At 54.3% G+C, this 19172-nt stretch overlaps 2 protein-coding genes and 1 non-coding gene across 4 annotated transcripts in view; 1 reads left to right on the top strand and 2 right to left on the bottom strand.

Annotated features, from left to right (window-relative positions):
• The window catches only part of ERCC1 (ERCC excision repair 1, endonuclease non-catalytic subunit), a 202341-nt gene that overhangs the window by 66506 nt on the left and 116663 nt on the right, over positions 1-19172 (bottom strand). The window lies entirely within an intron of this gene.
• On the top strand, positions 5239-12126 carry FOSB (FosB proto-oncogene, AP-1 transcription factor subunit). 2 transcript variants are annotated; one of them, XM_059666136.1, is made up of 5 exons: positions 5239-5948; positions 7867-8187; positions 8434-8541; positions 9532-9687; positions 9828-9966. In XM_059666136.1, exons 1-5 carry the CDS (start codon positions 5823-5825, stop codon positions 9828-9830), a joined length of 714 nt encoding a protein of 237 aa, XP_059522119.1. In that variant the 5' UTR covers positions 5239-5822; the 3' UTR covers positions 9831-9966. The 2 variants fall into 2 exon arrangements, with proteins under 2 accessions (XP_059522119.1, XP_059522118.1); XM_059666135.1 differs by having other exon boundaries at positions 9532-12126.
• Positions 14509-14595, bottom strand: TRNASTOP-UCA (transfer RNA opal suppressor (anticodon UCA)). Its single transcript has one exon. It is a non-coding gene; the product is annotated as a tRNA-Sec (tRNA).

Below are 19172 nucleotides of genomic sequence, written 5' to 3'. Positions count from 1 at the left end.
CCTGGGCCTTGGTTGGGGTTTGTGCAGGAGGCAACCAATCGATGTCTTTCTCTTTCTTTTCCATTCTTTCTAAAAATCAATGGAAAAATATTCTCGGGTGAGGATTTAAAAATAAATAAGTCCTTGAGTGAGGATTAACAAAAATAAGTAAATAAATGAGTGAATGAAGATTTATTTAACCAACAAGTGTTTATTGAGCACCTACTGGGTGCCCGGCACTTTGCTAGCGACATGGCAGTGACCAGGACAGCCTCAGCCCCCTGGGGGAGACAGACCTGTTCCCAGTGATGAACCCAGACAGGCAGAGCTGGGAGGGGAACCTGGGAACTGACCCAGCTTGGAACTGACACATATACCCTGGCTGTCTTGGGGAGGAAGGGGCTTTTGGAGCTGAGCCCTGGAGGAAGAGTGTTTGAGCCAGAGGAAGCAAAAGGAAGAGAGTTCCAGGTAGAGGGAAGAGCACACAGAAAGACCTGGAGACGAAGGAGAGACACCATGGCATCTGGAACGCTGAGGAGGAGTTGGGAGAGGTGAGCCTGGGTGGTCAGCACTGGCCAGGATGTGCCAGGCCTGTGGGCCTTGGTGAGTAAGGAGTTTCAATGCAGAATGCCAGGGTATTGGTAAGGTCAAGCTAAGAGTCCCCATTGTGGACCATTCTGCTTTCCTGACACACCACAGACACCCCCTCCAGGAGGCTTCCAGGATTGCTCATTGGGAGCTGGCCCAGCCAGCCAGGAACACTGTTCAATGCTGGGCAGTGAGGAGCCAGCAGTTACTATTAATCACACTGGTCCTACCCTCACTGAGGTCACAGTGATGACATTTGCAAACCTCCCTCCTCTCATGCCTTAGAAACGCTCACAGACCTTTCTCTCGGAGCCAAAGCCGTGGCATCACCCAGGGGCTTGCTGGAAACAACAGACTACACCAGACCTGCAGTTTAACCAGATCCCCAGGTGAGCCATGATCACATTCACAGCTGAGCAGCACTGCTCTTGAGCTTAAACCTCCTTGTGCCTCAGTTTCCTTCTCGGTACCATGGGGCTAATAACCCATTTATGGGACAGGTGTGGTGAGAATCAGCTGACAACGTGTGTGTGAAAGCACTGAGCACAGCTGACTAAGTGTTTGCTTTCAGAGGTCCCTCCTCTTCATTTTTATTAAGTTTCAGAGCCCACAGTCCTCTAGCCTTCTTGCTCTCTGGATGGGGAAACTGAGAAATGGTGGAGCAGCGATTTTGCCAAAGGGCGGAAGGACAGACGGAGGCCTGCCTTTGGCAAAGTTGGCCCAGGGCTCTTTACAGGATGTGCTGAGCACTGTCACCCCGCCTCTCACCTGCGGGGCCGAAGCCTCGGGGTTCTCCTTGCCTGCTCCACACTGAGAGCCAGGGGTTCTGCCCTCTCTCCTTTACTCAAGTTCTCCTACTCCTGGAAGCCCCCAAAATTGAGCCCCAGAGAGAAAGACTTGCTTTGCTCACGCCATGCTCTGTGGGTGGGTGTGTATGTCTGTGTGTGTGTTTGAGGAAGAGAGAGAAAGTGTCCAATGCCAACTTTTCCCTTGCACACAGTAGGCACTATGCTTGGGCCCATGACAATCCCAGGGGCCCATGAGAATGTTTGATTTCTTTTAAAATCCGAAGGAAAAACTAAACATCTAGGGAAAAGAAAGTGATTTAATATATAATGTTATTTGTCTTTATAGCAATGCAGTTGTGAAATATAATTAAAAAGAATTTTTTTAGGAAGAGGTCCACCAAGGTAACAGCGCCAGGGGCCTGTGAAAGTTACAATGCGATTGTGCTTCTCTGCTTCCCATGACGTCTCTAGGAGGCTCTATGCCTGAAAAGGTTAGGGTGGCTTTGTTTTTAACTTTCCTTTTTTATTTTATTTTTTAAAAAATATATTTTATTGATCAAATGTAATAATCTGAACAATAAAGATTTAATTAAAAAATATATATTTTATTGATTTTTTACAGAGAGGAAGGGAGAGAGATAGTTAGAAACATCGATGAGAGAGAAACATCGATCAGCCGCCTCCTGCACATCTCCTACTGGGGAAGTGCCCGCAACCCAGGTACATGCCCCCGACCGGAATCGAACCTGGGACCTTTCAGTCCGCAGGCCGACGCTCTATCCACAGAGCCAAACCGGTTTTGGCTTTAACTTTCCTTTTTTAATCCTCACCTGAGGACATGCTCAGAGAGAGGACGGGAGAGAGAGAGAGAGAAACATCAATGTGAGAGATAAAATGTGTGACAGAAACATCGATTGGCTGCCCTCCGCAAGTGCCCTAACCTGGGATTGGACCCACAACCCAGGCATGTGCCCTGATGGGGGATTGAACCAGCTACCTTTCGGTGCACAGGACGACGCTCCGCCAACCGAGCCACTCGGGCCGGGCACAGTGGCTTGGTTTTGATAATAAAACAAATCCCTGTCGTGTGCCAGGTGTGTTCTGGGAGCTTTATTGATATTTACGTAACCTTCCCACCAGCCCCCAAGATCTGGGCACTATTTTGTCCTCATTGCCAGGTGAGGAAACACTTCCAGACATCACTCGCTCAAGTTCCTCCGGCCATGCACTGGTAGGGCCAGAGCGTAAGCTCAGGCTGCCTAGATTCTGGGTCTGCCTCTTGGGGGGCAAACACGCAGTGTCCACATTCGTGTGACCGTCTGGGTGCACCTCTATTGACACACATCACTCACTCAGCGATCGTTAAAATCACAGCCTCCGAAGCCCTCATGCTTCATGTTTACCCCAGCACCGCCACTCATTCGCCGTGTGACTCCAGGCAAGTGACTTCAGCTCTCTGGGCCTCCCGTTCCTTTGCCTGTAAAATGATCATTCCCATCTCATAGGCGTGTGGTGAGAATGAAATAAGAATTAGCCCTTGTTATTGTGGAGTGCAGAACATCCATGAGCACCTGTAGGGAAGGTGGACCTGTCATGTGTGTGTCACGTGTGCTGGTAACCATGTGATGGTGTGTGTTTCTATGTACAGGCATGTGTAATAAAGCTGTTTTTCCGTGTGTCCGTGTGTGTTGCTGATTGTGGGTGAATGCCTGAATGCCCCACTGTGACCCTGGGAGTAGATACCAGTGGCTGTGTGGGCCACCCATGTTGGGCGACCGTCTTTGGGTAGCCAGGCTAGGTATTTGTGTGTCTCCTTTATTCCGGGGGAGAGGAGATGAGGGGCCTTGAGGGGACAGGGGATTGAGGGTCACTGCCTGTCTGATGCTAGGGCCGAGTCACGGCCTGCTGGTGGTTGGTGTGTCATTTCCTAGTCCCTGTCCCCACTTCCAGACTGGCAGTTGACAGAGGAGGCGTCGGGGGACGAGGCAGAGGTCAGTCTTGAGGCTGGGCTTTTGTCTGGCAGCATCCACCTCCCCATATTGCCCCCAGTGTCCGTCCAGCCTTCCACATCTCCCTCCCGCTCCCCACCACTGAGCAGAGAATCAAAACTCTCCTGGGAATCAGGGACCACCCCTTCCTGCTCTGCCTGAGATGTGCTGTGTGGCCCAGAGCCAAACCCTCCCCTTCTCTGGGCCTGTGGGGTTCAACAATTTTAAAGTGATTCCCCCGCTGAGCCCAGGGCTGGGCCAGGCCCGGGCTTGGCACCTGGAGGGAAGTGCCAGGATCTCAGAATTGTGAAGCCGCTGGTGGGACCCTTTCCAGTGGGTGCTTATGAGTTGGGCCTGTGGCTTCCAAAATATCCGGATCAGACTATCGAACCCCAGTGCCTAACTGGATGGCCTCAGGTGAGCACTTTACCCCTCTGAGCCCGCGTTACCATAGTGGACACTGTGAGCAGACAGAGCTGGATTTGCAAGGCTTACAGCTCTGGAGGACTGGAAGCTGCTGCTGCTGCAATTGTCACTTAAACAATCCCAACACCTAGGGCGTTTCGGGGAATTTCACTGAACCAAGCAGCTCTCAGAAACCAGGAAGAGGGTAGGAACTCTGGCGTTTGACAGTTTTGAGTTTGACTGTTTCGGTGGAACCTTGGGAAAGTTATTTAACCCCTACAAGTATCATTTTCCTCTTTTACCAAATGAAGATTTTCCTCCCTAAACCCTCAAGAGTTGTTTTAAGGATTACAAATCTTGTATTGAAAGTCTTAGTATAGAAGCTGGCATTTGGTTATTGTTGAATACATAATATCAATCATTATTATTATTACTAGAGGCCCGATGCACGAAATTCGTGCAAGAATAGGCCTTCCTTCCCCCAGCTGCCAGCACCGGCCTCCCTCTGGCACCCAGGACCCAGGCTTCCCTCGAAGCCCTGGCTTCATCCGGAAGGTCGTCTGGTCTAATTAGCATATTACACTTTTATTATTATAGATTATTACTCCCACACACACATTCTTACTGTCTATGGATAATAAATGGATACTTAGAGGTTACCAACACCATCAGCAGAGACGTGTCACCTTGTTTCATTACCCATCCCCTCCAAACCTGCATACCTCCCAAACTGTGGACCTGGGAGGCCAGTGGTGTCCAAGACCCACATCCTTAGTCCAAGCTGAAAAAACTAAAGCTGAAGCTCAAAGAGGGAAAACATTCCCAAGCTCACAGGGCAGGGCAGAAGCTGCGCAGAACTTCGGGACTCCACCCCACCTCCACTTTCACCTGGAGAACCCCAGCCCCTCCCACCCGGCTCGGGACTCCAGCACCCTAGCCGGCGTCTACTTTTGGAGATCTGACCTTCCTCTCGAGGGGGGGCGCTGCACCGCGGGGAAAATTGGGAGGCGCTGCCAGAGTGGAGGGGTCTCCCCCGCCAGGGTCTTCCCTGGGACCTTCCCCAAATAGTCTAAGAGCCTATTAATACCAGCCCCCGGGGCGACGCGGCCCTGCGCAGGCGCGAATGGGTTCCGCAAGCGCGCCCTGAGTGCGGGCCAGCGAGCGAGGGATTCCCTCTGACGTAATTGCTAGGTTACCAAACAAACACTCTGCCTAGCCGGCCGAGCTCCTTATATGGTTAATTGCGTCACAGGAACTCGGGGAGGCGGGGCCGGGATCCCCTCCTGCCGAATGCTCTGGAGCGCAGCCCCCGAGACCCCCCGGGGCCGCGAAGGTGTTGCAGGTGACCAGATGGAAGACAGGGCACCCTCCCGCCGGGCGGCGCGGGGTTCAGTACAGCGGGGCCAGAAATCTGGGGAAGTTTTCAGAAAGAGGGGCGGGTGACGTAAGCAGGGAGGCGGGTCCAGGCATATAAATACAGGCTGGCGGCTTTGGGGTTCATTCATAAGACTGAGAGCTACGGCCACCACTGGGACACGCGGAGCTGGGACTTGGGGACTTGATTGTTGTGGTTGTTGGGGCTGCGGAATTCTGTTTATTAGTTTTTCTTCCGGAAAGTTTTTGGAAGGATTCTTCTGGATAATTCTACATTTTACTTTGGAGGACCCACTTACTTTTTTCCGTCCTCTTTATTACTCCCTTTCCCTTGGGGGACCCGCCGGACGCGTGGAGGAGACAGCACCTGAAGCAGATTCTGTACAGCCGGACAGCGCTTTCCGCTTCTGGGGGAGCGATCCCCCCGACCCCACGACCCCACGCCACTGGGTCCTACGGAGCCTGGACTTTCAGGCGGCACAGCGGCATCTTGTGGGGGCCTGAGCACCGCAGAGGAATTGCACCGAAACTTTGCCGTTGTTGGAACGGGACGCTGCCCCCCACCCCGAGGTTCCCCGGACAGCACTTTGGGGACGCGCTCGGCTCACCCCGGACTCGCACCTTCGTCCCCCACCCGGCCATAGCCTTGGCTTCCCGGCGACCTCAGCGTGGTCACAGGGCCCCCCCTGTGCCCAGGGAAATGTTTCAGGCTTTCCCCGGAGACTACGACTCCGGCTCCAGGTGCAGCTCCTCACCCTCTGCCGAGTCTCAGTATCTGTCTTCGGTGGACTCCTTTGGCAGCCCACCCACCGCCACCGCCTCCCAGGTAAGTTCTAATGAGTTGGGGTACTGCTTTGTGAGGTTTCATTTTTTTTAATCATTTTTATTTTTTAGGCAAGGGTGGAACGAGCAATCTCCCCACCCCAAATAAAGACGCGTCAAAACCCGGGATCTGCTAGGGCATAGACTCACAGCGCACTTTGCAAACTGCAGAGTCGGGACTTGTTGGTCGTGTAAGCGAAGCGCAGGGAGGGAACGCAGAGGGGTAAGCTTTGAGGGTGGGAAGAATGTGCCGTTTAGTGAAACGCGCGGTCCGCGGCAGCAGGACTGCGGACTTTCAGGGGGCTCCGGGACTGTCCCCGACCCAGGTCCCCCCTCTAGCGCGGTTAGGCAGGTGGGGGAAATCCCGGGGACGCGTCCAGCAGCCCCCTCTCTTTACCTCCTCCATTGGAGCGCCCACTCGGGCGCTGTAGCTCCCGATGCAGCGGGAAGGTGGGCCGAAATCGCGGCTGCACTGCCTCCGCCTCCTGCGTAGAGACGTAACGGGGGACCCGTGCGTAACGGCTGACGTGCTGGAACCCTCCGTCTGACGCGAGGCACGCACGGCGCGCGGCGCCCCCTCCGTCCGCCCCGCCCCTGACGTCCAGGGAGCGTTCTATTTTGGAACGGCAGGGCCACGTTGCTAGGGAGGGAGCAGCTCGGCGTTCCGATTGGTCGCCGCGCCGCGAGCGTTAGCCAATCAACTTTCCCTTCCTATTTGTATGGTGCCGTTCCCTTCCCACTCCGTCCTAGGAACCCTGGGTTTCTCGGCGCTCCGGTCTCTTTGACGGGCCTCTAGCAGCGGAGCGAGGGGATCGTGTCGCGACAGGAGCAACCCTCTGCGACACGATGGGTCTGCGAGGACCGGCCGGGGATCCGGTCCCTCCGCTCTCAGGGGCAGGGGATGTCTGTTGGTAGGCAGGGGTTTCTTCGGGAGATATGGTGGCCGGCATACCTTCTCCAGGCACAGGCACACTCTATCTCCCTCTGCCCCGGACTCTCGGCCCCTCCGAGGTGTCCAGAGACAGGACTAGAACCGCTAACTCTGGGAGCAGCAGCCAGGTGGTCTCCAGGAGCCCCGCCCCCTCTGGGTTTCCAGGGCGCTGATTGGCCTGCGGGCCAGCCCGTCCCTCACCACGCCCCCTGGGAGAGTAGTTAGCGTTGCGAGCAGTTCTAGGCTACCGTTTGGGGATTGGGGAGATGAGCGCTGCTGGGGTTTGGGGGCTCGGGACCCATGCCCTTCCCTCTCCGCGACAGTCCGAGGGAGCCCGGGTTGTCATTTTTCCCCACCTGGGCGTCCATCGTAACCTGTCACTGTCAGCCTCACTCTGGGGAGAGACCATTACTTGAAACGTTGTTCTGGACTCCTAGGCCCATCTCCCAACACCCTTTTAGCTGGGACCCCCGCCCCTGCGCAAGGGGGGTCTCACGGACCCTCCAACAGCTCGTCCTCGCATCCAGAGGGGTGTGTGTATGTGCACGAGTGTAGAGGAAGGCTTGGCCTAAGGCCTCTCCCTCTCCCTCCCCTTGCCTCTGGGGTGGGGGTGGGGTGTAGTGGCTGTGTGTGTGGCTGTGACTCTCTCCGGGGCTTCTGTCACCCGGCTGTGTCCAGCCTTCTCCCCACCCCCCCACACCTAAGAGTCACCAACTCGGGGTGTGATTCACCACCCGCTGGAACCGTGCAACCTTTCCCCGAGGAAGAAGGAGGAGGTAGAAGCCAGTTGAGCAGAGATCCTCTCATTAACCACTGCGTCACGGTGTAGTGGAAGGGTGGGTGTTGTGGCTTTTTGCCTGTGACACACACATCCACACCCGCTCACCCTGTGCTCACTCACGGGGTCGGTGTGTATATGTGTGCTGGGTCTGTGTGTGTCGGTGTCTCTGTTTGTGTGTCTACGCCTGTGTGTGTATGTGTCACCCCGTAGGAGTGCGCCGGTCTTGGGGAAATGCCCAGTTCCTTCGTGCCCACGGTCACCGCGATCACAACCAGCCAGGACCTCCAGTGGCTCGTGCAACCCACCCTCATCTCTTCCATGGCTCAGTCCCAGGGACAGCCCCTGGGCTCCCAGCCCCCCGCCGTCGACCCCTATGACATGCCTGGAACCAGTTACTCCACGCCAGGCATAAGTGGCTACAGCAGTGGCGGAGCCAGTGGCAGCGGTGGGCCTTCCGCCAGCGGGACCACCAGTGGACCTGGGCCTGCCCGCCCATCCCGAGCCCGGCCTAGGAGACCCCGAGAGGAGACGGTGAGTAAGAGGCATCAGAACTTCATCTGGGGAGAGGAGACAAGAGAGGCAGGAACTTTCTCATATTGGGGTGAGGGGCCACCCAGGCCTCAGTGCTGCAGGAACCCCAGAGTCCTGGCCACAGCTGGCGAGGACCGGCGGGTGCTGTGCTGGCTCCTGGGGGTTCTGGGAGAAGAGGAGGTGCGGGGTGGGCGGACGAGGTGCACCATGTTCCCAAACCTCATGACCTTTATCTCCCCTACTCAGCTTACCCCTGAGGAGGAGGAGAAGCGAAGGGTGCGCCGGGAAAGGAACAAATTGGCAGCAGCTAAATGTAGGAACCGTCGGAGGGAGCTGACCGACCGACTCCAGGCGGTGAGGATGGCCCCTGATTGGGGGGGGGTGAGGGTACGCTGAAGGGGGGCTCTTTCCCCACCCTCTGTCACCCCCACCTGTGCCCTTATCCTGGGCTGAGAACCAGAGCTTCCACATATGAAACTAGGTCCAGGGGAGGCCAGATAGGGGCCCCCTGTGCACACACCCAGACCCTCACATACTCAGGTCAACCCCTGGCCACTCGCCCAGGTCTATGACCCTCCCACCCCCGCCCCCCCCACACACCACTCTCCTGGCCTTCACTTCTTGCCGAGGTGGCATATGATGGAACTTGAATAGAGGGAGCTGCAGGCGTCCCTCCCCTTTGGTCTTGGGCAAGCAGTAACCCGTTTTGCCTCAGTTTCTCCATCTCTTCCACCCCTCGTCAGATCCCCCAGGTCCCTTCTAGCTTTAACACCTCAGAGAGTCTGTGAATTAAACTCCTCCTGTCCGATATCAATGCCCCACTACCCACCCCAGCCCCGCGTAGCTCCTAGACTGTGGGCAGGTGGCATCCAGCAGTCCCCCTCCCCTGTAACATCCTCCCTCGACCGGAGAGTGTCCTGCTTTGGGCTGGCAGTGTGGCCTGCTGCTCCTAGAGGAACCGGGGAGAGCCTGTCCGTTCCTGGGGGGGACAGAGGAGACTGGCCAACAGAGGTAGCAAGACAAACATAACCACCGTTCATTCACTCAACAAACCAGACACCCCCATGTGCGCCTGGCCGCTTCCCCACCACCCACTGGGCCGATGGGGAAACTGAGGCTCCTAAAAGGCAAAAGCCCCTGGCCCCGGGTTCCACAGCACCAGGACCCCCACCTCCGGGGGCCTGTCCTCTCAGCCAGAGCTGCCTTCGGGCCCTGGGCCTGCGCAGCAGCAAGTCCAAGGGACAGGGCTTCACGGCTCCAGCCACCACCCTCCTCCTCTCGTGGCTCATGGTCTTTCTCTTCTCCTTCCTCCCTCTTCTGCATGACCCGGCGGCCGGGGCTCAGGAGACAGATCAGCTGGAGGAGGAAAAGGCGGAGCTGGAGTCAGAGATCGCCGAGCTCCAAAAGGAGAAGGAGCGCCTGGAGTTTGTGCTGGTGGCCCACAAACCGGGCTGCAAGATCCCCTACGAAGAGGGGCCGGGCCCGGGCCCGCTGGCGGAGGTGAGAGGTTTGCCGGGGCCAGCGCCCGCTAAGGAAGATGGTTTCGGCTGGCTGCTGCCGCCCCCGCCACCACCGCCCCTGCCCTTCCAGACCGGCCAGGACGCACCCCCCAACCTGACAGCTTCTCTCTTTACACACAGTGAAGTCCAAGTCCTCGGCGACCCCTTCCCCGTTGTTAACCCTTCGTACACTTCTTCGTTTGTCCTCACCTGCCCGGAGGTGTCCGCGTTCGCCAGCGCCCATCGCACCAGCGGCAGCGACCAGCCTTCCGACCCCCTGAACTCGCCCTCCCTTCTCGCTCTGTGAACTCTTGAGACTCAAAACAGACAAACCACACGGGGGAGACTTGCAAGAGGAGGAGGAGGAGGAGGAGGAGGAGGGGAGAGGGGGGACGAGGCTGAGCGGGTGCGTGGCTCCCCCGCCTCTCCTGCCGGACTCTGCAGCCCCCGCACCGCACCGCACCGGACAGGAGGGCCTCCTGGGTTTTGCGCTGCCTCTGGTGCCGGTGGCCCCGCGAGGCCAGGAAGCTGGTGACTTTGGGGGCAGGGGGTGGGGAGGGGATGGGGGTGTCCATCCCCAGCTGCCTGTTGGTCGTCTCACTTCAACCCAGTCTCTGGGGCTGAGGGGGTGGGGGTGATGCCCGCCTGCGGGCTGGAGGGGGAGGGGTGCCGGCGTGGGCCGGGGTGGCGGGTGGAGAGGCCCAACTAGGACGCGCCCCAGGCCCCTCCCCGGTGTCCCCCAGGCCCGCCCTCAGGGGGCGATCAGGCTGGTCCTCCCTGCTGCCCGCCCTGAGCTGAGTGATCCGCCTGCTCCTGGGTCAGATCCTCCTCTGAATTGAGCCCCCTTTGGAGGGAAGTTGGTGTTCCCCGAGGGGGACCGCCTTCCCCCGACCCAGACTCAGTCTGCAATGTGAGCCTCCCTCCCCGGCCGTCCAGCCGCCCCCTCCCGGCGACACCACCTCTGATTGGATTGCTCACCCCCCGGGGTGCCCCGCGCTCAGCCCCCATCCCCGCGTCCGATGACAGTGTTATTCCCGGCCGCGCCCCGTCGGCCTCCCCTCCTGGCCTTCCTGGTTGGGCCTCTCTGATCCGGGCAGCAGGGGGCGCTGTGATGCCTGTCCTGCTGGAGTGTTTATACTGTGAAATGAGCTGGCCTGTTGTGGGGGGAAGGGTGGCGAGGGGAGTCGGGTGGGACCGAGCCCTTCCGGGGGGGATTGTGCGCCCCGCTCCCCGATGCCTCTTCTTGGTTTCTCTCCCCGCTGCCTGCCTCCTTCCTCCCCTCGGCAGTGAGTTAGACTCAAGGGGGTGACAGATTCGAGAGGGGTGACCCCTCCGCCTCTCTCCTCAGGACCCCCAGCCCCCCCCCCCCCGAGATGCGGCCTTTTTCTCCAAGGCCTGTCACCCTACCCCGGCCTAGGACGCCAATTTCTCTCTCCCCTGGGCACCCCCACATCTTACCTAGAAAAGGAGGTTGCCAGGGGGGAACCCCATTATTTTCCCGGAGAAGATTTAAAGGCTGAGGCTTTGGTCCCCATCCCCCCAATATTTTTGGACTGGTGAACTGGAAGGCGCTGGGCTCCCGTGAGCCCAGCTTCCTCTCCCCATCCCCCCAGTCCCAAATCTTGGTTTTGGCTCCCCCCGACCCCACCCCACCGTTTCCTTGTGCTTCACCTCATGAGAATTTTATTGTGAAGCAAAAACTGATATTTTTTAAAATCGGGTGGCCCAGGCCACCCTCGTGCTGCATGGAGAACATTCCACGTGCCCCGTCCGCGCCTCCCAGACCCCTCCCATAGCTATTTATCCCTTTCCTGGTTTCCGAAAGGCACTTATATCTATTATGTATAAATAAATATATTATATATGGGTGTGTGTGTGCGCGCGCGCGTGTGAGCGCTTCTGCAACCTCAACCTAGGTCACTTTGGCCCCCAAAGCCATGCCCTCGAATTGGAAACGCTGCTTCTGGGAATCTGGAGGCAGCCTGTCCCCCTCCGGCTGTCTCGGTCAGCCCCTCTGTTTGTTCCTGGCAGCCTCTGGCTGTCTCTCTCCCGTGTCTCTCCCTCTCTGTCTCTTCCCAGCCTGTGTGTCTCTGACCATTTCCACCCGTCTCCTCTCTGACCGTCCCTGATCGGCCAGCTGCCTTCTGACTGTGGGTTCGCTGGGGACATGAGATTTTATTTTTGTGAGTAAGCCTGAGGGATCATAGGCTTTCATAGTCTGTATCGTTGAGAATTCTGGGTGCCAGTGTGAGATTGCGAGCAGGGCCTGCCCCTGCCGGCCATGATTTATTGACTCCCCCACCCCATTCTGTATTTGTGATTCTCTTTTTGTATTTTGCACCTGACCCCAGGGGGCTGGGACTGGCTGGCCCTGGGCCACTACCCTCCCCCACATGGTTCTGCACTGTCGCCAATAAAAAAGCTCTTAAAGATGCATCCACCAAGCCTCGGGATCTATTTTCTCCTGACACCCATCACCTGCCTTCCTTTCAACATGAGGGAGTGAAGGTTAGATTGCTGCGGGGACTACACACACACACACACACACACACACACACACACACACACACACACACGCACGCGCGCACACACACACACACACAGAACTCCTGCTAGTGAATCAGCCTACAGCAGGATGGAGGGAGGGTAGATAGTCAAGAGGACTTCCCACACACAGGTTGTGCCTCCTGCTAGAAAGAAAAAAAAATAAGCCGAATATTAGCTGTCAAGTGTGTGGTACTAAAGAGCCAGGGAGGTTTCCTTATGAGGAAGGAATATGTGGGACCCTGTCTGCTCTGGGGGTGCTCTGAGCAAAAAACGGCACAAGTAGAGCAGCTTGAAGCATACACCCTGATTCTGGAAGAACATTTAAGTTGGCCTTCGGAAGTCATAAGCACCACAAAAATATAGATGATGAAAAATATGAAGATGAGTTTCCTTTTGCTTTTCGCATGACTACTTCTGGCTTATGAGCAACCTATCAGGGTCAACCCACGACTGACTAGAGAGGAAACATTGTCACTTTGCCAAAAGGTACAGCTGAGCCATCCCCGGTACAAAACCCAAGCCCTCACTTATTGGCAGAGCAGCAAGCGCTCGGGGAATGGAAGTGATGCTCCAGGGGTCATTCGGATGCCCAGTAACTTAAAGGGACAAGCAGAGAAAGTTGTCACGGATTTCATTAGTTACTTTTTACAGTTTTGCTAAGCACCTGCCATGTACCCAGCCCTGTGCTGTGCCGTGTTGGAGACCCTGCAGGGACTGAGACCGGCCAGGCTCTCCTCTCCTAGAATAGGCTTCACGGTCCAGTGGGGTACACAGTCAGGGATGATCCAAAGTGAACAGGATTGGGAGAGTCCGTGAGCCTGGGGGAGCCCAGTGGGGGCTTCTAATCTGGTCTGGGAGTCAAGAAAGACTTCTCGGAGAAGGGGACAGCTAGGCTGAGTCCTAGAGGATACGTAGCGGGTATAGAAGGGAATAAAGAGGAAAAGACTGGGGCTGACCAGGGCAATGAGTACAGAGAGCTGTTGGTGGAGAGAGGGCTTGATACTTATTCTGAGGAAGCTGGAGGGTCACAGTAGCTGGGACAAAAGGTACAGAGAAAAAGGTTAGCAGGGACCATATCCCGCAGGCATCAATTCCGGATAGAGACTTTAGAGCCAGGGCAGGTTTGGGGCACAAGAAGGGGGGGACAGTTTTATGCTTTAGGAAGACTTCTCTTAGCCTTTCGGGAGAACGGTAGCTGGGGGAGAAAGGGGCAAGAGTCCGGCAGGAGACGGGGAGGATGCCAGGGTGGGGCACTGGAGTGGGAGGGAGTCTTGGAACAGGGCCAAGGCTGTGGGGGAGAGAGGGGAGGCGAAGGATCTAAAAGCAGTTGAAGCGGTAGAGGAGACAGGACTTGGTGAGGAGCTGGCTTGCAAAAGACGGTACAGAGAAGTGGTCAATAGCATGGTCCCCGGGGGTCTGCGAGCTGGACGGGAGGCTGCCAAAGCTGGGTGACCTTGGGCAAGAAACTTCATCTCTCTGAACCTGTTTCTCCTACTGCATAATGGGCCGGTAGTGAGTGCATATCCGCCCACCAGTTGGGGGAAGGGAGGATCTATCAGTGAGGAGTCAGTGAGCTCGTGTGACAGCAATTACCACCGTCCCCATCGTCATTGTCATTATTGGGGCCACCCTGACTCCCACCAGGAATATCTTAACCCCCGCCCCCACCCCCGCTGCTGGCTAATCCCCTCTCATCCTCAGGTTCTGCTCAAATATTACCCTGCGACCCCGCCTACGTCAGCTCTCCGTAGTAGATGTCTCATCTACTTTGTACTTTCCTTCTTAGTAGTCACCACCTTTCTAATTGTTCATCAAAAGTGCAATTAATGATTGTTCAATGTTTGCCTTCTCCACTGGACTGGGAGTGCCATGAGGCCAGGGCCGGAGTCGTCGTCACCATCGTGTGCCCAGCACCGCCCAGTACAGGGCCAGGCATGGAACACATCCTTGATGAATAAGTGAATGAATGAATGAATAAAAATGAGCACATATTTCACTGGTTAATAAAGTGCACGCGTGAGCACAAATGACTGAGTGGGTAAGCGACAGGGAGAAATCCAATATAATTCTGAAACCAAATATCCTAGCACCGAGAAGGTAGATGCGTTTTTCTCCGTCTTTGAAATTCGCGGGAAAGATGTAACCACCGGAAGAGACCCGCGACGTTTAGGATGCGCGGTGATGCAGAGGCCTGCAGCGACCTCTCCAGGTGCCGGCGCCAATCCGCACGCTCAAGTCCATTTTGGGGAAAGAAAAAAAAAAAGGGAAAACGTGTCGCCCGAAAGGTGGAATTGAACCACTCTGTCGCTAGACAGCTACAGGTTTGAAGCCTGCACCCCAGACCACTGAGGTTCATCCGGGCGAGACAATCCTGCCCACGCCCAGCTATATAAAGCACAACAATTCCTACCACTTTACGGTTATGGTCGTGTAGTTTGGAAGGTTATGGGATTGTTTACTTCAATAACTAAAAGTTTCTACCAGTTATTTATTGTGGCTGATAGACTTCCAAAATATTATCTTGCCTCACATGGTAAGCATCATCTTCGCTTTGGAAACCGTTTATTTGCATAACGCGGCGCATTCTGGGAAACGGTTCCCGAGGACGTGGCCCACGCTCCATAGTTGTTAAAGGGCCAGTGCCCCCCTTTTTTTTTTCCAAGTGAGAAATCCGTTTTTCAAGAGAAGAGACTCGTAATTTGGCCTTCGGAAGTCCCTTTTCTGAAAAATCCGAATTCTAGTGAGTGGATTTCTGCTGGGGTCTGATTGAAGCAAACCCCGGAGGCTCCGGCAGGCGGCTGTGGGGCTGGGGCGACACCTGCTGTTCTTTTATGGAACTTCAGCGACTTACGAACACCTATGATAATTCAAATATTGGAGCGCCTACTGAGTCCCAGGCACCGTCCTAGGTGCTGGGGATACAGAAATTCTGTCCCCATTCCGCTCAGCTACTAGAAACCATCAATTTCTGTCCCTGCATTTTATGGCCGGGGAAACTGAGGCTTAGAAGCGAACAGTACCCGTAATTCAGCGCAGCCCACCCCGTACCTGGGGGAACCCAACCTGTGCCATCATAATTATTATTATTACTAAAAAGGGCATCCTTTTATAACCGAAGTCAGTGATCCTCCCCCCTCTTTTTTTTTAAGTCAGTGATCCTTTATTAACAATATCATTCCGCCACATGAAACCTTCCCATGGCTCCCATCTCAGAGTAAAAGTCAAAGTTCTCACCACGGCTTATAGTCCAGCCCCTTCCACCCCTCTGACCCCACCTATCCCTCTCTCCTCATATACTTGAATTCTGACATAAAGATTTTCTGCTACACATACCAGGCATGCTCCCTTCTCAGGGACACTGCGTTTGCCAATCCCCCTGCCCGCATCTCCTTTCCTCCACATGCTCACATGACTCCCTGCCTCCCTTCGCCCTGGCCTCTGCTCCAATATCACCACTTAATGAGACCTTCCCTGACCAGCCAGTTTAAAATAGCAAGTCCTGTCACTCTATCCCCTTACTCTGCTGGCTTCTTCTCCATCACCCTGCTATATTCTATGTCTATTTGCTTACCATCTGTCTGTTCTGCTAGAATATTGGCTCCATGAAACCATAGACTTTGTTTTGGTTCATTTCTGTGTCTCTGGTGCCTAAAGAGTGCTTGAGCAGGTAGCGGATGGTGCTCAGTAAATACTTGTAGGATGAATGAGAGACTATTATTGCTGTCACTAGAGGTCCTTGGCCTGGCCTGCCGGGATCCGGCAGAAACCGGCTCTCCGACATCCCCAGAGGGGTCCCGGATTCTGAGAGGGTGCAAGCCAGGCTGAGGGACCCCACTATGGGCCTCTAGTTTGCACATAAGATATTTGGTTAATCTCTTTCCCCCCTCCCCCCCTCCCTCCTTCCCTCCGAGATTCATCCGTCTGCTCCATGTTTCCATGCCTGTGGTTTCTCCTCCTGCTTTGAGTGTCTGCCCCCTGGTGGTCAGTGTGCATCATAGCTACTGGCTGGTCAGCTGGTGGCTTAGGCTTTTATATATATACACACTAGAGCCCCAGTGCATGAAATTCGTGCAAGAGGCTCAGCTCCTGCTGCCGCAGTGGCTGCCTCAGCCCCTGCCACTGCAGCTTCGCCTGGAAGGACATCTGGCCTAATTAGCATACTATACTTTTATTATTATAGATAGACTAGAGGCCCATGCACTTGGGGGGTGGGGTCCCTTAGCCTGGCCTGCACCCTCTTGCAGTTCAGAAGCCCCCAGGGGAGCCCTCAGTCGGACATCCTTAGCACTGCCACGGAGGCAGGAGAGGCTCTCGCCACTGCCACTGTGATCACCAGCCATGAGCCCGGCTCAGGGCTTCTGGCTGAGCAGTGCTCCCCCTGTGGGAGTGCACTGACCACCAAGGGGCAGCTCCCGCGTTGAGCCTCTGCCCCCTGGTGGTCAGTGCACATCATAGCGAGTGATTGAGTGGCCTTAGCATATCATTAGCATATTATGCTTTGATTGGTCGAATGGCCAACTGGACGACCAGGCACTTAACATATTAGGCTTTTATTATATAGGAATTCCCTAAGGTTCAGTTTCCCCACCTGGAAAACAAGACGAGTATAACTGATTTCACTGGAGGAATGGTAATGAGCAGATAGACATAAAAATATGGCACAGGGGGTTATGGTGGGATAAGGACACATATGTAATACCTTAATCAATAAAGAGATTTAAAAATATATATGGCACAGGACCAGGCAACTAGGAGGCACTCAGTACAGGCTGCTTCAATATCCAGCCTGTGTTCTGCCTCTGGGATGGAGAGTGGGGGTGCCAAGGATGGGCTTGGGGCTTCAGCCATTCCTGGGCCCTTAATTTATCCCCCCTGCTTTACTTAATTGTTATATAAACATTCTTTTTAAAATTATTTATTGTTGCCAAAACCGGTTTGGCTCGGTGGATAGAGCGTCGGCCTGCGGACTGAAGGGTCCCGGGTTCGATTCCGGTCAAGGGCATGTACCTTGGTTGCGGGCACTTCCCCAGTGTGGGGTGTGCAGGAGGCAGCTGGTTGATGTTTCTCTCTCATCGATGTTTCTGACTCTCTATCCCTCTCCCTTCCTCTCTGTAAAAAATCAATAAAATATATATAAAAAAATAAAAATAAAAAATAAAAATTATTTATTGTTGAAAGTATCACATATGACCCTCTTTTTCCCCCATTGACCCCCTCCAGCCTGCCCTGCACCCATAATTTGACCAGTCCTTCTTCCTCCATTCTTTAATACGGACAAATTAACACTTTGTCTTATAGAAAGTGTGAATAAAAGCATCTTTATAAAATTTTGCTATTGACTTTTAAAATTTGGAAATTTAAAAAGTTGTCTCTGCTTAGTACATCCAGATTCGAGAAAAGCCTCCACTAAACCCCTTTCTTTTTGTTTAAAATATATTTTATTGATTTTTCACAGAGAGGAAGGGAGAGAGACAGAGAGTCAGAAACATCGACCAGCTGCCTCCTGCACATCTCCCACTGGGGATGTGCCCGCAACCCAGGTACATGCCCCTGACCGGAATCGAACCTGGGACCTTTCAGTCCGCAGGCTGACGCTCTATCCACTGAGCCAAACCGGTTTCAGCAAAACCCCTTTCTTTTAGTTAGATAGTCATGGCGAGGCAACCCATGTATAACTATTGCTCCTGTAACATCATCTGTCTCCTAAAATGTAACATGTGTTGCTAGAGGCAAGTGAAATGATTTTAGATTATACATTTTTATTTAATTGTTGACAGTATTACAGATGTCTCCCATTTTCTCCCTTTTTGCCCCCCTCCACCCAGCCCCTACCCCACCCCAGGATTTCCCCATGATAGTGTCTGTGTCTATCCTATATAATAAAAGGGTAATATGCAAATTGACCAAACAGTGGAACCACTGGTTACTATGGTGCTCACTGTCCACCAGGGGCCAGACGCTCAATGCAGGAGCTGCCCCCTGGTGGTCAGTGTGCTCCCACAGGGGGAGCTCAGCTCAGCCAGAAGCCACCAGGTTGACGGCTGGCGAGTGCAGCAGGGGGGTGGGGGTGGCGGCAACAGGCCTAAGCTGTCAGTGGCACATCCCCTGAGGGCTCCTGGACTACTAGAGGGCACAGGCCGGGCTGAGGAACCCCCCCTTCTACCCCCCCCCACACACACATGCAAGTGCATGAATTTTGTGCACTGGGCCTCTAGTTTGCATATGTGTTTTTTGGTTAATCTCTTCCTGCCCACCCCCCCCCCCAAGATCTGTTATTCTATTACTAACAAACATTTTAAATGTTAATAATTTTGTGTTTATTGTTACTGTTATCGTCTATTTCTGGCAAGTGATACTGACTTCCTTAGTGATGAATTAACATTTCCTTTAAAAGGACATTTGTCTTTTTTTTTTTAATCCTCCCCAAGCCCAGCTTGTGTTGCTCAGTGGTTGAGCATGGATCTAGGAACCAAGAGGTCACGGTTGGATTCCCGGCAGGGTTGCCGGCTTGATCCCTGGTGGGGGGCCAATTGACGTTTCTCTCTCATTGATGTTTCTATCTCTCTACCCCTCTCCCTCCCTCCATAAAGTAATAAAAACATATTTTAAAAATATATATTAAAAAAATAAAAATAATTTCTCACCCAAGGATCTGTTCATTGATGAGAGAGAAAGAGAGAGAGAGAGAGAGAGAGAGAGAGAGAGAGAGAGAGATCCTTTGCCTCCTATACACGCTCCACTGGGGATTAAACTGGTAACCCAGGTATGTGTCCTGACTGGGAATCAACCCACAATCTTTCTGTGTACGGGAGGACACTCCAATCAACCCATCCAGGGCTTTTCATTTTTTTTTTTTTTTTTTACAAACCAATTTGAAGAAAAATATAGGTAAGTAGCAGAACAGGTGACAGAATGATCATGAAGGTTCTGAAGGAAGGA

The sequence above is a fragment of the Myotis daubentonii genome, chromosome 15 (genome assembly GCF_963259705.1).
Source record: "Myotis daubentonii chromosome 15, mMyoDau2.1, whole genome shotgun sequence".
In the NCBI taxonomy this organism is placed as follows: Eukaryota; Metazoa; Chordata; class Mammalia; order Chiroptera; family Vespertilionidae; genus Myotis; species Myotis daubentonii.
Note: the sequence above shows the minus strand (reverse complement) of the source record. Positions and strands in the feature narration are given on the sequence as shown.